Source organism: Pseudonaja textilis, chromosome 10 (assembly GCF_049901715.1).
Source record: "Pseudonaja textilis isolate UNSWEBS1 chromosome 10, rPseTex1.2, whole genome shotgun sequence".
NCBI lineage: Eukaryota > Metazoa > Chordata > Lepidosauria > Squamata > Elapidae > Pseudonaja > Pseudonaja textilis.
This window is the reverse complement of record NC_141999.1, coordinates 1,254,694-1,269,596: the sequence shown is the minus strand read 5'-3', so window position 1 is coordinate 1,269,596 and position 14,903 is coordinate 1,254,694. Positions and strand designations below refer to the sequence as shown.

The window sequence follows — 14,903 nt, the reverse complement described above, 5'->3', positions numbered from 1 at the left end:
TTGATCAGGTGCCTACAATGGTCGTAAGTGTGAGCTCTGGTTACAAGTCACAATTTTTCACTGAGGTTATAATTTCAAATAGTCATTAAATGAATTGTCGAACTACTTGTATAGGCGGAATAGGTTTTTCTGCCACACGAGAAAGGCCAGGTGTCCTGGGAGGAATCAGGCTAGGAATGGCTCGCTCTCTTTCCCTCCTTTGCCACCCAAACACCCAGGAAATACAGGAAGGACGTTGGAAAAGCCAGGAAGCTCACGGCTGCTCCAAACACTGAGCCCTCTGTTATCCCCCCGGAGCACAGCTGGGCTGGAAGGAGGCGGGGGTTGGAGGAGATGGAACCACAAGGAAGCAGAAAAGGCCAGATAGGATTCTCAGAATTTCTTGACTTTGTCGCTTGCAACCTGTGAGGCTTTTTGATGACTTTTTGATAGGTGAGACGAGGACGACCAGGAGCTAGCTAGGTATTCCAAGAGTTGTAGTCCCACACACCCAGAGGGCCCTGGGCTGCGGAAGGCTGCTAGAACCGCTGCAGAGAACGTTGTCCTTCTCTTTCCAGCAGGCCCTCTTGAGGTGGAGATGGCTTTTCTCTCGGTCAGCAAATGTATCACCAAGACAAAGTTTGAAGGGGGTCTTTGGTTTCACAGCTTGACCATGACACCACCACAGAACACAAGGCTGGGGGGTGGAGTGGGTTTTTGATGGGCTTTCCTGGCATTTAGGAGCAGAAGTTTCCAACTTTCAGATGCTGCCACATAGAAAGTATTTTGCCTTTGTTTAGAGGTGCTTCCAATGAATGCCCAACCCTTAAAGCCACCGTTGGGATTTAAGCAAAGCTGTAGCAAATTAAGGACAGCGTGCTACTTGAGCGGCGTGATGGCCTGGAGGTGGAGCTCTTGCCTTACAATGAGGAGGCTGTGAGCTCAATCCTAGGTTGCAGCAGATGTTTCTGGTGCAAAAAGAAAATATCTGCTACTACCCAGGATATCTGCTGTGAACACCAGGAAGGCGTCAGGGAAGGGCATCCAGCCAGTAAATGCTCAGCTCCATTCAGTTGTCCTGACTCCACCCTGATGAGGCACTTACAGGGGCCTTAAAAGGAAGGGTCAGGGTAAACAGTAAATGCTGCTACTATAGGGGACATCTATATTCCAAAGCACCAAAAGGCAATAAATGGTTGGAAACTAACCAAGGAGAAATTTCCTGACAATGAGAACAATTCATCGGTGGAACGACTTGACCCCTGAAGTTGTGGGTGCTCCATCAACTGTGGAGGCTTTTAAGGAGGCTGGAGAGCCATCTGTCCAGAATGTTAGGGTCTCCTGTTTGGGCAGGGGGGTAGATTAGAAGACTCCATTGTTCTGTGTTCTATGAATCGTGAGCCAAACAATTGGAAACTTTTCTCTTGGTGAGAATCATAATCAAAAGGCTTGGAATTAGTTTTTCACCCATAATTAAACTTCCTGCTTAAAAGATTGTCCCTTTCAATTTTAGCGTCTGGGCGCCTCTCTGCCAGCCCCGACTCTGGCATCGCTCCTTTCTGCACAAAAGCCCAGGGACAAGATCAAGTCACCCAATGGCTCAGGCCCAGCCCTGACAGCTACTTTATTGAGGCTGCACAGCAGTCCTGGAGAAAGGAAAACAAACGAGTGGAAATCGGCAACCACCCCGGTTGAGAGGCGGGACGAGGTAGGTGGTGCTTGGCTTTGTGCCTTCAATCTTTGAGGGAGGAAGGAAGGGAGGAAGGGTCCATGAAGTGCAAAGAAAAAATAAAGTGTTGGCCTCAGAAAGGGAAAGGCTTCAAATGCCTGTGACTAAAAACTTTTAGATCCCTGTCTGTGAAGAGCGTAAAATAGGCCTTTCCTCTTGAAGTGCCGGAGGTCCATTTTAGCTGCCAGGATGAGAATCCCTTGTTCCAGGCGTTCAAAGCCAGCTTCCTAGGAGAGTCCCTGTATGGACTTGCCTACTGGAAGCCTCTGCAGCCTGGTGGATGAAAGAGATCTTCCCACCCAGGAGTCTCCAGCCCAGAGAGAAGCCAGATGGGCAGGAGGCAAAGAGCGGGCCCAGCGTTAGAGGCTCCGTTGCATGGCAGCCTCAGACGCATGTGGGGGACAGCACTGAGAGGTCATCTATCTGGAACCCTGGAAATCATCAGGAGAAAAGGCACCCCCCCAGCGGTCAAGTGGGAGACCCTCCTCTCCTAACTGCTACAAATTCCCTTTTTGAAAGATTACAAATCACTGATGTCATAATGAAAGCGCTCTGCCCCTCAAGCCTGCGGTGACATTTTATTCTTGTCTTCCTGATTTGCTTTTCTTTAAAAACAGGATTTCCCCCCTTGGTGCAATGTTGGAGAGAACCCCAACTTCTGGCGATTTCCTTCCCTCTTTGGACGAGGCCTTCCATCCCACCCCCACCCTCTGTTCCAAGAGCAAAGCTGGGGGGTGGGGGGCAGTTGTTGGACCTGACGTGCTCGATGCAGTCCTGGGCTGTCTGCTGGCTGGAATCACCCGGCTGGAATGAAGACAAATACAGAGAAGAGAAACAATCCTTAAAAACTCATATAACAAGCCAGACTTCAGAGCAGGCAGGCAGGCAGGCGGGAGAGACGTGCAGCTTAGAGGCGAAGCAGACGCTTGCGTAGTAGCTCTGTTCTTCCCAAACAGTGAGGCCCTGCCTGCTCTTCCATTTATCTCAGGGCGCCTCGTAACGCACACAGCAAGCAATTGGCAGCAAGGATGTCGGGGAGGGGGTCACTAAGCTGCCATTTGGCTGAACAGCCCCAGCTCCCGCTTTGCCATGAATTATAGCACAGCCTTTATTTGGCAAAAAAAATGGCATTTATGCTCAACAGAGGCCTCCTCAGAATCCTGGCCAGGAGGGCAACAAGGCAATAACCGCCTTTCTCTCTCTCTCTCTAATCTAATATGGCCTGCCAGCAAGTTGGGACTGCAATTCCCAGTGTTGCCAAAGTTACCAAGACCTGGGAACCTGGAGCCTCAAAACTTCCAGAGGGACCCAAGTTGGGGAAGAGGTCCTCCTGCGAGCTCTGCTTCGTTGCACCGGCCTCCTAGCAACAACAGGTGTTGCCTTCACTCCCAGAGACCAAGGCAAGGGCCGAGAGAAGGCAGCACTTGCTCCTCGCATCACATGGGCTTCCTCCTCCCTGGGGGCAGGGGAACCTTTCCCAAGGTAGACATCCTGGGGACCAGGTCACTTTAAACGATTGAAGGCTCTCTTCTTCAAAGACTGCTGCTTACTCACCCGAAATGTAAATGTTCTTTAAAAGCTCAGAGAAAAGCAAAAATAAAATTGGGAGTAGAAATTTTGAAGTGTTTTGATTATCTTAATCAGCTGCCTTTGGTCCCCAAATCATAGCCACCTTGAACATCTGTGGGGAATGGAATATCTGCCAGTTCACTATTCTGGGAGCCGGAACCCTTAAGATGCACAAGATAGCTTTATATATTGATTATATTAATTTATGTGGCCATCCATCACACCTGCAATTGTAAAGTTGTGAATGTTCACCAATGTGCAAATATGTCGCTAAAGCAAGTAATTTCTAGTAGCCATGTTAATTCACTGCCTTCTTTTCTTTGAAAGGCTGCAGAACAGGTCTCTGTGACCTGTTATGTTTGTGGCGCTGCACCTGCCCCGCAAGAGATGGGCTTTTGTGGCTTTTGCTGCTGAGAATTCCTCAAAGGGAGAAATTTACCCTTGGAGAAGCATAGAAACAGGAGGAAGCAGGAGGAAAAAAGAAAGGAAGACAAGGGAAACACAGGTCAGCCAAGAGAGAAATGCTTCTTCCGCTTCTCCGTCCTCCTAAAACCTGGCTGCCCGTCTGACCCCCAACAGCAGCCACAGAGCCAACCAGCTGCTAACCATCCTCTCAGGCAGCCTGAAGTACAGGGAAGCCAAGGAACACTGCACCAAACCAGCCCAACAAGGACCTCCAAGAGGGAGGCAGAGTGCAGGATCTCCCTCCCTGCTTGTTCACAGATGCTGCCAGGCTGGGCCATGAGGAACTGGAGCACCTCTCAAGGCCCAGGCTGGCTCAAGGGCAGCGGAGGCTCTTAGCCAAAAATCCCAAGAGGCAAAAACAGAAAAGGGAAAAGGGTCTGTTTGGCCCACCCAACCAAAGGGCATTAGGCAGGCAGCCAGCAGCCATTCCGTTCCAGGGCCAGCTGTGGCACACCAGAATGGGGGCCCAAGAGGCTCAACCAAAGACCCAAGTAGGAAGACCGGCCAGTGCTGTGGTTTTGACCCCCGTGGCACGGCCACTTGGCCTCGATGCAGCTCAGAAACCATGAGCCAGCTTTCTTGCACTGGTTAAGTCAGAGGTCCCCAATGTTGGCCACTTTAAGACTGACGGATTTCAACTCCCAGATGCTGGCTGGAGAATTCTGGGAGTTGAAATCCACCAGTCTTAAAGTGGCCAACATTGGGGACCCCTGGGTTATGTGATGACGTCACATAACCAATGTGGAATTCCCAGATTGATCATTGACCTCAGAAACTGTCCTTCTTCACAGGAATTCCACATGAAGAAAATCTGAACTCTCCACCCTAAAGAAACTGTCCAGACTGGGCAATTTTGCACCAACTTCCCCATTTTACTTTGCTCTTCAAGCCCTTAGAAATGTTACCACCCACTTCCCATCTCCAAGTCCCTTCTTCTAAAGAACCATAACCGCATGCATTTTTATTTCTTAAAAAAATGAGATAGATAAAGCAGCCTCTGAATTCTGGGCTGCCTACAAAACATCTTCCTTTCATCTCCAGCTTATGATTGCGTGGGACAAACGCTGCTGCCCTGGGGCATCTTATGCCATGCCAGTTAGTTCCACTTGGCCCAGGCAGAAAAGGAGAAGAATTCAAACCTCAGTGAATCACACAAGCGAACAAATCTGCTTCCATAGCCTCCCTCTTAAGCTGAGGCAGCCTTCCATGCTTGTAGTTGGAGCCGGGACTCGTGGCCAGCCACTTTCCTTCCGCTCCTACTGAGGTGGGGCTTTCAGGACTGCTGTAAAGGTGGGTCCGTAGGCGGAAAAGCAGAAACTGCAGCCATTTCCTGATTTAACCAATTCTGCACCTATGTCAAGTGCCTTTGCCTGCACAGGTTTCCAGTCTCTAGGCGGCCTGAAGTGCAGTGCGCCCCCTGCTGGCCAACCGCGCACACACACACACACAGCCCAGAGTTCCCGTATATTAAAAGAAGAAATATACATTACAAATGAAGAGTCACATGTTTGTTTAATGGACTGCTTGTACAGCCTTTCTCCACAACTGCTTTGCTCCTACTCCCACGGCATTCTTTCTTGCTGACCCCAGAGGACAGGAAAGGAGGAGAGAGGAGGAGGAGAGCCTTATATGAACATAACCAGGTCTTTACTTGTTGCTTTTGAGAAAGCTGCCAGGATGCTGGCAAAAACCACATCTGGAGACTGGGAGGCATCAATAGCTGTATGGATTCCACGCCGGGAGTAGTAGTCCACCAGCGGTGTGGTCTGGGTGTGATAAGCCTTCAGGCGTGTTTTCAGCGCGGCTTCGTTGTCATCTGACCGGCGGATCAGAGATTCCCCAGTGACCTGGAAAGGGAGCAATTTGTCAGCCTGGGCACCAGCCAAGGACCCGCCTGAGCTGGAGAAGCCTCGTAGCCGACCCTTCGCGACATGGACCTCAAGCCACCCCAAGCAGTTGAAGGTGCAAAGCTCCACTGAGCTGTTGTCCAGGCTGATGAGACGATCCCCAAGCGCTGCGGCCCTCTTTTCCTGCACCAAAATTGAGCTGTCTATGTAAAAATCACATCTGTCTCATACACCAATTGCGTCTTGCTTTTCAAAATTAATGACTTATTTTGAATATTCATCCTGATTTTGCTAATCATCATTGGGGATCGAAAGGTAATGGCAGATTACCAAATACTCTACATCAGTGTCTCACAAACTTAGTAACCTTACAATCTGTGGACTTCAAGTCCCAGCATTCCCCAACCACAAGACTTACTGTACATTGTAATTTCTGCCCAATCCCAATTTCATAGCATCTGCATTTCCAAGGATTTCTTCAAAATCACCCAGGGAATACTCAGTTACTTTACGTGTTTGCCTCCTCCACAGCAAGAAAAGGTTGAAGTGACTCTCTTTTGACATGGATCACTACCCCAGTTTGAAAAGAATTGCCAATCAATGTTACTGCACAAGTCACCCCCATTGTAGCATCTATTCAAAAGCTATCAATCTGTGAGAATTGCCTCTCGGTTTTGAATGATTCATTCAAAGCAATGAAGATGGAAATCTTAAGCCCACCAGCACCCACAGATACCACAAGGCTTTATATCAACTAGAAGCATTTTAATACAAACCCCCAAAGGGAGAGACACCTACATCATCCTTCATATGGACCTTGGGTGGGTTGAATTCCTCGTGGTAGGAACGGCCACTTCCTGGGTGGATTAGCCTGGGAGGGAAACACAGAAAAGCCTCACCCATCTTCCATCTGCAGCAACTGCATGGGGCAAAGCTAGTCTACAAGCTTGGCGGATTTGCAAGGAAAGAATTTTTCCATAAATGAAAAGGAAACAGAAGGGTACAAAGAGGGAATAATACGTTGGGGACATCACTGCAGCTCTGGTAAAATTCAGGCAGTGATGGCCACTGAGAATGGAGAATTTTCTTTGAGCAGACACTCAAACACACACATACGCACCACTTGCATTGGCAGCATAGGTTTCCCCAGGTAAGGTTGGAGGTATTTCCTATTCAGTTACTGACCACATCGGGTTGATCTCTTCCCCTTGTGCTACAAAATAGGCTTCTTCTAAATGGGCAAACTTTCCTTTACAAGAAATTTCCACCCACTCTGCTCCTGGCTTTGTAGGACCACTACCATCCCATCACTCACCTGGCAAGAGGAAAGGGAACCTACCCAAGCTGCCCAAGACAGCAACATCCCCCAAGGAAAACGACAGTTACCGTCCAGTGATTCTCCGGATGAGCAAGGAGTCAGCAAGGCTGAATTCAATGACCGCATCTAGTTTCTCTTTCCTCTTCACCATCAGCTCATCCAGCTGTAAAATTGTGAAAAGGAGGCAAAACCAGTGAGCTAATTGGCACCGAGGCTCTCAGATTCTCTTCTGGATCAAGGCAGACATGTGCAGCCAGCAACCGTGTGTGTGTGTGTGTGTGTGTGTGTGTGTGTGTGTGTGTGTGTGTCAAAGGCCGAGCACGTTCCCTTCGTGGCACTTCTGACAGGACCGAGGCTCCCTCCTCCCCGGATGGGCCTCCTTGAAGTCCTGGCCGTCCACTTTGCACCGGGCACAAGTGACGTCTGAGCCCAAGGAGAGCACTTACCATCTCCGCTTGTCGCACAGTGCGAGGGAAGCCATCCAAGAGGAAGCCATTTTTGCAAGGGGGGGTCTCCAGGTTCTTCTCAATCAGCTCCATCACCATCTCATCACTCACCTGATAAAAGAGAAAAGGGGACCCACTGGATGCAGCAGCAGCTGCGGATCTACTCAAACCCGCTAGAAAACTGTGCTTGTGAGTGATCCTGGCCATCACTGGCCTTCGTGGCCAGATTCTGTTCTCCACCCGTGGCCTTTTGCCAAGGGACCAACTTTCAAGGTTCAGGTCACTCAGATTTCTGATGTGCTGACTCTACAGTGTGTTTCTGTCCCGGACTTCAAAACTGCTGCCGTTCTTCCCCATGGAACTGAGCCAATGCAGAAATGGCCCCCTTATCAGAAAAGGGGCTCCGGGGCTTAGATGTGCCCCAGTTCAGCCCCCCCTCAGAAGCTCTCCAGGACGGACAGGCAGCTGCACCTCCCAAACCTGATGTAGTCCACCCACCCACATCAGCCACTTTCTAATGATGATACACTGACACTTTCAAATGAAGGTCATAAATAAGAAACAGCCATTACAGGCTTCCTGCAAAACCCTGTAAGAAATATTGCAGAGATACTTCACATGAAAAAAAAAAAACAAAGGCCGTGTTTAAAAGCAAGAAGTGTTTATGCTGGAGGTGATCTCCCTTCCATGGATTATTCCTCATACCTCTACACCCTCTGCCTTTACAGATAGGCTTCATTTAACAAACACTCACTCAGCGACTATTTGAAATTAAGCAGCACTAAACAGGGAGATGGATTGTCTGGTCCCCGTAAGTTGCAGCTGTTGCAGGGCCCTCATCATCAATCGCCAATTGTGACGGGACCTTGGCAACAGCTCGCAATTATGAGGGTCACAGTGTCCTGCCACTGGCAACTTCCACCGCTAGCTTCCCTCAGTCAATTCAGGTGGCAAATGGCATCTCATGAGGACAGGCGTAAGGATGTCAACCACAACTGCCGCAGCTGCTGCCCTAAGTTGGCACGGCCACATAACGCTGGGGTTGCCCGTCCCAAATGCTGTCATTAAATGAAAATAACCTGCACTGCAGGCTCTAAATGGAGAAGGAAATGTAGAAAACAATATTACATTTCCAGAGTTGGGATGGCTAAAAATATATCCCCTAAAATAGAAAAGCAGTATAATTAGGGTTTTCAAGTCCCACTCCATTTTCTTAATCGATTTTATGATTAGTGACCTGGATCCTCTCCATAGAAAGGCCACAACGACCTTGCTCAACCTGCCTGCAAGGGGGGGGGGGGGGGGAAGGGGGGGCTGATTTCCAACGTTTCCAAAGCCTTCAATTCAAGGAGCAGAGGACACTCCTGGAACAGAGCAAGCCAACATCCCACCCCACCCCACCTCAGGCCCCTTCCGGAGTTGGACCTGATGGGATTCTGGCCCATTCAGAGGCATCTGGAGAAGCCATGGCTTCCACGCATCAGGTCCCCCTGCAATGAGATCGCGATGCTGCTCCCTGGCCGGCAAGTCCCCATCGTTACTTGGGGGACATTGTGACGGGACAGGAATCTCAACATTCGGCAGACCGAGGGTGGTTCTTCTTGAACTTCTGGAAAGCGCAGCCCCAAAACTACCCCGGGGGAGCCCCTCTTCCCACTCACCAGCTTCCCTGCATCCATTGTTGCCTTCAGCCTCTTCCCCAGCTCTGAGCCCGAAGCCACCATCGCCCTCAACATGTCCCCCGTGGCCAGGTGGCACACACAGTACGTTTCTGCGAGCCGAGGAGCCTGGACAAGAGAGAAGAGTCAGCGGTTCCCATGGCGGTTACCCACAGGCAGCCTCAGCTTACAGCCGTAATTGAACGTGCAATTTTGGTCGTAAGTCATGACGGTTAGGTTACCACATAACTGTGCCCAATTTAAAAATCTTTATTATGAAGCGAACTCCATGGTTCAGGGTGGGGCCGTTTTTGCTGAAAACAAGAGGTGAATCAACAGAAGTTTAATCAGAGCTGCAAGGGACCCCGGCAGTCTTCTGATTCAACCCTCTGCTCAGGCAAGAGAACCTACACCAGTGAGGGCAAACCTTTCTGGCACCAAGTGCCCAAAGTGCACCCAATGCGCATACCCAAAATGCAATGCACGTGTGCCACCCTGCATTCACCCCCTGCACATGCGCGGCAGACCCGAAGTCCAGCCGGCTGGTGGGAGTTGTGCACACATGTGCGGCAGAGCTGGGGCCATGGCACGCATGTCATAGGTTCACCACCAAGGCACTAGACCATTTCAGACAAACGTCTGTCCTTAAAACCCTCCAGTGATGGAGCACCCACAACTTCTGGTTCATTGTTCTCAGTGTTAGAAAATTTCTCCTTAATTCCAGATTGCCTCTCTCGATTAGTTTCCATCCTGTTAAGGTACTGGGAGATTTAATAGCTGACCAGCTGTTGTAAGGCTGCTGTAAATGCTGATGTAATGAGAATGAGTCAGCAGGGTATTGCCGCTTTAAGAGTGAGGTTGGGTCAGCAGGGTTATTGCCACTTTAAGATGTCTATATAAAGGTGGCCATGAGAGGGCATCCCTCTCTCTCTCTCTCTCTCTCTCTTCTATCTCCATTATAGTTCTCAGTGCAGAGTAATAAAGACTGATTGCCTCGTATGTGCCTAACACATATGTATGTATATAGCAGTCTTGTATATAAACCAGTGTTAAAAGACAAAGCCTCCGTGTGCTGTGTTGTGCTCCTGGGTTGTCTCACAATAGTAGTCACGCTGCAAACACTCTGACACACCCATTGTTTCTTGTCCTGCTCTCTGCTGCTTTGTAAAATAAATTGACCCCCTCAAATATTGGAAGATGCTATCATGTCACCCCTAGTCCTTCTTTTCTCTAAACTAGACAGACATACCCAATTCTTGGAAACATTCTTCCTATGCTTTAGCCTCCAGACCTTAAACCATCTTTATTGTTCTACTCTATACTCTTTCTAGAGTCTCAATACCTTTTTAAATCATGGTGACCAACACTGGGTACAATATTCCAACTGTGGTCTTACCAAGGGATTATTGAGTGGCACTAACATTTCACGTGACTGGGATTCTATCCCTGTTAATGCAGCCTAGGACTCTGTTGGCTTTTTGGCTGCTGCCCAAGACATCCGTCTATTGAACCAGGTACCACATGTTCTATATCTGTATATTTGGTTTTTGTTACCTAAGTATAAAATCTTACTTTTCTCACCACTGAATTCCATTTATTTAGAGGGCCCAGAAACCAACTCTATCGAGATCTTTTTGCATCCTGAGCTGGTCTTCTGGGGTGCTGCCTATTCCTGCCAGCTTGGTGTCAATTGCAAACGTAATGAATTCCCCTTCTATTACCTCATCTAAGTCATTTTTGAAAATATTGAAGAACACTGGGCCTAAGACAGTCCCCCACTGCTTACTTCCCTCCATGTACATGTAGTTCTATTAAGCCGTAAATTCAGGCTGGTTACCTAAAATACAGTAATGTGACCACAGGCGGAGGTGGGGGGTTGGGAGGGAGGGGAGGGAGCAAGTTCAAATCCAGGTCTCAAGTCGCTTTTTCAGGTCCATTGTAACTTTGAAATCAGTTTTAAGTCAGAACTACCTGTACTCCTATTGTGCTTTAGTTTTTGTAGCAAATGGAGCTATACATTGTTGAACTAAATATATGGTTTCTTGATTTAATATGAGGAAATAAATATCCAAGGAAGTATAAAGCTTTGCTTGACCAGTCAGCCAGGAGGTTCAATAATAGAGCATTCTGTCAAAAGTCTTCAAGAAGTTCTGAGGGATATAAATTTACTCCCCCTTCCCGGTCCTTAGCAGGTCAGGACAATGAAGTACAGATAGTCCTTTACAAATGCAATGGAGCCTGCCGACGACATTAGTAATCCAGGGATTACGTTGGAGTGAATTGCATAAAATGAACGTGAAAACTCCCTGCATTCGCTAACTGAATTCACAGGTAGCTAATTGCACATGAAATATCTCAAGGTGGGGAAGGCGGGGGTGTGTGTGTGTGCCAGTGATGGAACAGGCCACCTGCTTACAGCTCACCCACTGATTGTGGGTGCTCCCCACAATTGTTTTCTCCTCCCCCTGGCCAATCCTGCCACTCTGGGTCACTCTTTGCTCCTGCGAAGATCTAGCGAACTGTCCCTTCTCCAGCCTCTGCCGGGTAAAAGCACAACCCCCAGAAGCTTCCAGCCTCGGCGCACAAAAAGTTTGCATGCCGACAGGTGACTTTGGGCAGTGCGAAACCTCACAGCGGCCTGCAAACAGTTTGGGCAAAAAACTGGAAGCTTCTGGGGGCTGTGATCTCGTGGCGACTTCAGGCACTCGTTATCTGCAAAAGCAGATGGGTGCCTGAAGTTGCGCAAGATCACAGCCACCAGAAGCTTCCAGTCTTGGAACCCAAACTGTTTGCCAAGCCAATGGGGGGCTTTGGGACAGCAAAATTGTGCTGCCTCAAAACGTCCCATCAGCTGGCAAACACTTCGGCAAAGGGTTGTCAAAGCCTACAGAGTGTTTTTGTGTCCCCATCCATCTCTGCAAAAAGCCTTTGCCAGCAAGAATGAAGCCCAGGCCTCAATCTGCAGAGAACAGAGGCCTAAAGATGTGCAAAATCACACAAGATCAGTAGCACGACATCTTGCACTACGGATCTTGCGGTACTTTAGGCCTCTGTTCTCTGCAAACGCTCAGAAGTAGGCAAAGAAACTGCGGCAGAGAGGAGGCAGCTCGGCAGAGAGGAGGCAGCTCGTGCCTCTGCGGTCTTTTGTAAGGGTGAATGACCATTGTAGTATTGCAGCCTTTGTAACCTCAGGACTGTGTCGTAAGAACTGCAGGCGGGCTATGTCGCAACTTAAGCGAACTGTTGTAACTCGAGAGTGACTGTATGCTGTCCCCCACCCCCACCAGATTTGGGGGCAAGGAAATCAGACGCTGCCACCTCCTTTGCTTTGCACTGCTTGCCCATCCCCAAGCATGGGATCCTTCAGCATCTGAAGCTGGGCTGGGGCCGAAGGGCGGGTCTGGGAGCCTGTGCATCCCCGCCATGCCCAGCCGTGCTCCAGGGCAACCTTGCCCAACTTTCAAGAGCTCTCTTGTCCCTGAAGAGATCTTGCTGAGATGGGCAAAAGAAGCCTGTTTTGCAAGAGACGCCGGGTTGCCCTGCCTGCCAGGACAAAGGGCAGGCGCTTCACTTGGGAGAGGCCTCCCCAGGAGCAGCTCTGCCCACAAAATGCCACTGCAGACTTGAGCTCAGGGCAAACACTTGTAAGACGGTGAACTGAAGAAGACATTTTTATTCTGCTCTTTAAAATTAAATTTTCACAGAGAGAATATTAAATGGAACAGCATTTAAGGTTTGTCAGGATGTTTAGAAGGAAACGCCCGTATAAGCTTAGAGGCTTGAACATCACTTTTGTTCACCCCTTCCAACTGAGGGGGAGGGAAATGCTTCCAAACCACTGAATATTGGAGTCTTCCTCTTTGTTTCCTGGAGTCCAAACTCGCTTTCATCTCAAAATGCTGCTCGCCCTCAATCAGAAGAGGAACTGGAGGGGCAAGTGGGACGTATGTTCAGGTTTCAGCAAACTGACCTGGAAGACGGGGTGGATCCTCCTAAGGGTTTTTGGCAATTGTAATTGCACCACAACCCTGTCTGGAATTATCCGCCATGGTCTAGGCCAGGGGTCTCCGACCTTGGCCCCTTTAAAACTTGGGGACTTCAACTCCCAGAATGCCTCAGCCAGCAGAGCTGATCCATGGCTCCCAGCAAAGCTGGCTGAGGCATTCTGGGAATTGCAGTCCACCAGCCTCAAAAGGGCCACGGTTGGAGACCCCTGGCCTATGCCGCCGTTTCTCAACCCCGGGCATTTTAAGACACCTGGATTTCCACCCCCAGAATCCCCCCAGCCAGCACGAGAAACACACCAGCGCAGGCCCAAAATCACCCCCCACCCCCACCTTTTTCGAGCAACCGGGGCGGCGAGAGCTCCCGGCCGGCCAAAAGATCGGCTCCCTCGCAGGAGGGACCGGACCGGGGATTCCGCTGAGGTGGCGGCTGCCGGCGGGTCTCTGCCAAGGCGGGTCGGGGAACGCCAGCCCGCTCCCCCTGCGACGCAGCAGAGGCGCCGTGAGGCCTCCCCCGACCGGCCCGCTCACCTGAGTGCCCTTCCCTGCCCCGGGCGGCCCCAGGAGCAGCGCCCGGACGCCCTTGCGGGCTCCGCGTCCCACCGTGTCTTGCCCGCCTTCCGCGTTCGGAGCCATCACGCCGCTCGGCACCTCCTGCGCAGGCGCCCGACTCAGCAGCCGCGTGCCTGGCCATTGGGCCGACGGCCCGTCCCACAGGTGGCGTCGGCGGCTTTCGCCCAATCACCTCAGTACGACGGCGGGAGGTTGCCTATGATTGGGCGCCATCTCCTCAAAAAGCATGCGGGATACATTGCGTCTGCGTACTCTGCTCGCGGCAAGGAGGGGCGCTTTCATGTGGGCTGCATGGCCATTGATTGGCGCAACGGAAATATATGCAAATATTATAATCTCGGAGAATGGGAGTAGGTGGAGCTCCGGGCGGAGTCAACGGATCCGGGCAGCGTTTGGGGGGAATTCTGGGAGTTGAAGTCCACTCAAAGTCGCTAAGTTTGAGAAGCGGCGTTTAATTCCTTGATCTACCCCTGTTGAGTTCAACCGTCCAAATGCTTCCTCCAGCGTGCTTCCTCTAAGCCAGGGGTCTCCAAACTTGGCCGCTTTAAGACTTGTGTGACTTCAACTCCCAGGATTCTCCAGCCCAGCTACGCTAGGATAGAGAAGCCACAACCTGTCTATCTACCAGCTCCCCGCAGAGCAGGGTGGTGGATTATGGGCCTTAACGTTCAGTGTTGTGATCCTGCAGCGGACTGATTTGGGCATAATACAGTCAGGTGTTTTATGTTAATGCAGTGAGGATGAAATCTCTTTGCAGTGCTTAATTAAGGCAGCATGTTTAGCATTATGGTTCAAAACAGCGAAATAGCTAAACACAACCCAGGGCCAAGCGTGAAAAGGTTACTTGCAGGCTAAAGTTTTCTCCTTGGAAATGTCTTCATTGGGTGTTGCTTTCTGTTCTATTGAAGTGGATCAAGTCTTTTTTCCCCAAAAAAGATTTGCTTCCTAAAAAACTTGTGGTGATGATGATAGACCCCTTCAAACTGATCATAAGTATAATGTCAAAATAACGGTTATTCTTGGAAGCATTGGTCTGAAATAAGGGAAACCTTTGTCTTTTTTTCACCAATTTTGCAAATGTTTTCATCATTCCTAGCTCTGTGTGAAGCTGAGGCAAAAATATGTTTGTCGGGTCAGTCAGTGGTTTATGGACCACATTTTTCTGTCCACATTCTTTTGGAGTGGCCATTTCTTTAACACTTGGGCAGGTCCCTTCCAACTCTGTTGATTTATTTATCTAATGTGACTCCCTTGCACGGCTCTCCCATCTGCATGTTCAACAACAGTATATCTGAATTACATTCCAAGCAGCAGA

At 49.8% G+C, this 14,903-nt stretch overlaps 1 protein-coding gene and 1 long non-coding RNA gene across 3 annotated transcripts; both read right to left on the bottom strand.

Moving 5' to 3' along the window:
- Nucleotides 1-1,386: 1,386 nt before the first annotated feature.
- Nucleotides 1,387-1,790, bottom strand: LOC148124880 (uncharacterized). The gene is made up of 2 exons (XR_015744742.1): nucleotides 1,646-1,790; nucleotides 1,387-1,601 (listed from the first exon to the last, which is right to left on the bottom strand). It is a non-coding gene; the product is annotated as an uncharacterized LOC148124880 (long non-coding RNA).
- Nucleotides 1,791-2,267: 477 nt separating this feature from the next.
- On the bottom strand, nucleotides 2,268-13,675 carry AK2 (adenylate kinase 2). 2 transcript variants are annotated; one of them, XM_026702760.2, is made up of 7 exons: nucleotides 13,547-13,675; nucleotides 9,015-9,140; nucleotides 7,354-7,464; nucleotides 6,976-7,070; nucleotides 6,388-6,460; nucleotides 5,394-5,589; nucleotides 2,268-2,512 (listed from the first exon to the last, which is right to left on the bottom strand). In XM_026702760.2, exons 1-7 carry the CDS (start codon nucleotides 13,649-13,651, stop codon nucleotides 2,505-2,507), a joined length of 714 nt encoding a protein of 237 aa, XP_026558545.1. In that variant the 5' UTR covers nucleotides 13,652-13,675; the 3' UTR covers nucleotides 2,268-2,504. The 2 variants fall into 2 exon arrangements, with proteins under 2 accessions (XP_026558545.1, XP_026558544.1); XM_026702759.2 differs by lacking the exon at nucleotides 2,268-2,512 and having other exon boundaries at nucleotides 5,236-5,589.
- Nucleotides 13,676-14,903: the final 1,228 nt, after the last annotated feature.

Bases quoted from the DNA above. Each gene is read 5' to 3' on its own strand.
- AK2 (XM_026702759.2), bottom strand. From the start codon at position 13,651: ATGGCTCCGAACGCGGAAGGCGGGCAAGACACGGTGGGACGCGGAGCC. The intron at 7,071-7,353 runs GTAAGTGCTCTC...ACAATTTTACAG, and splicing joins CTGTGCGACAAGCGGAGATG to CTGGATGAGCTGATGGTGAA. The intron at 6,461-6,975 runs GTAACTGTCGTT...TTTCCCTCCCAG, and splicing joins ATCCGGAGAATCACTGGACG to GCTAATCCACCCAGGAAGTG.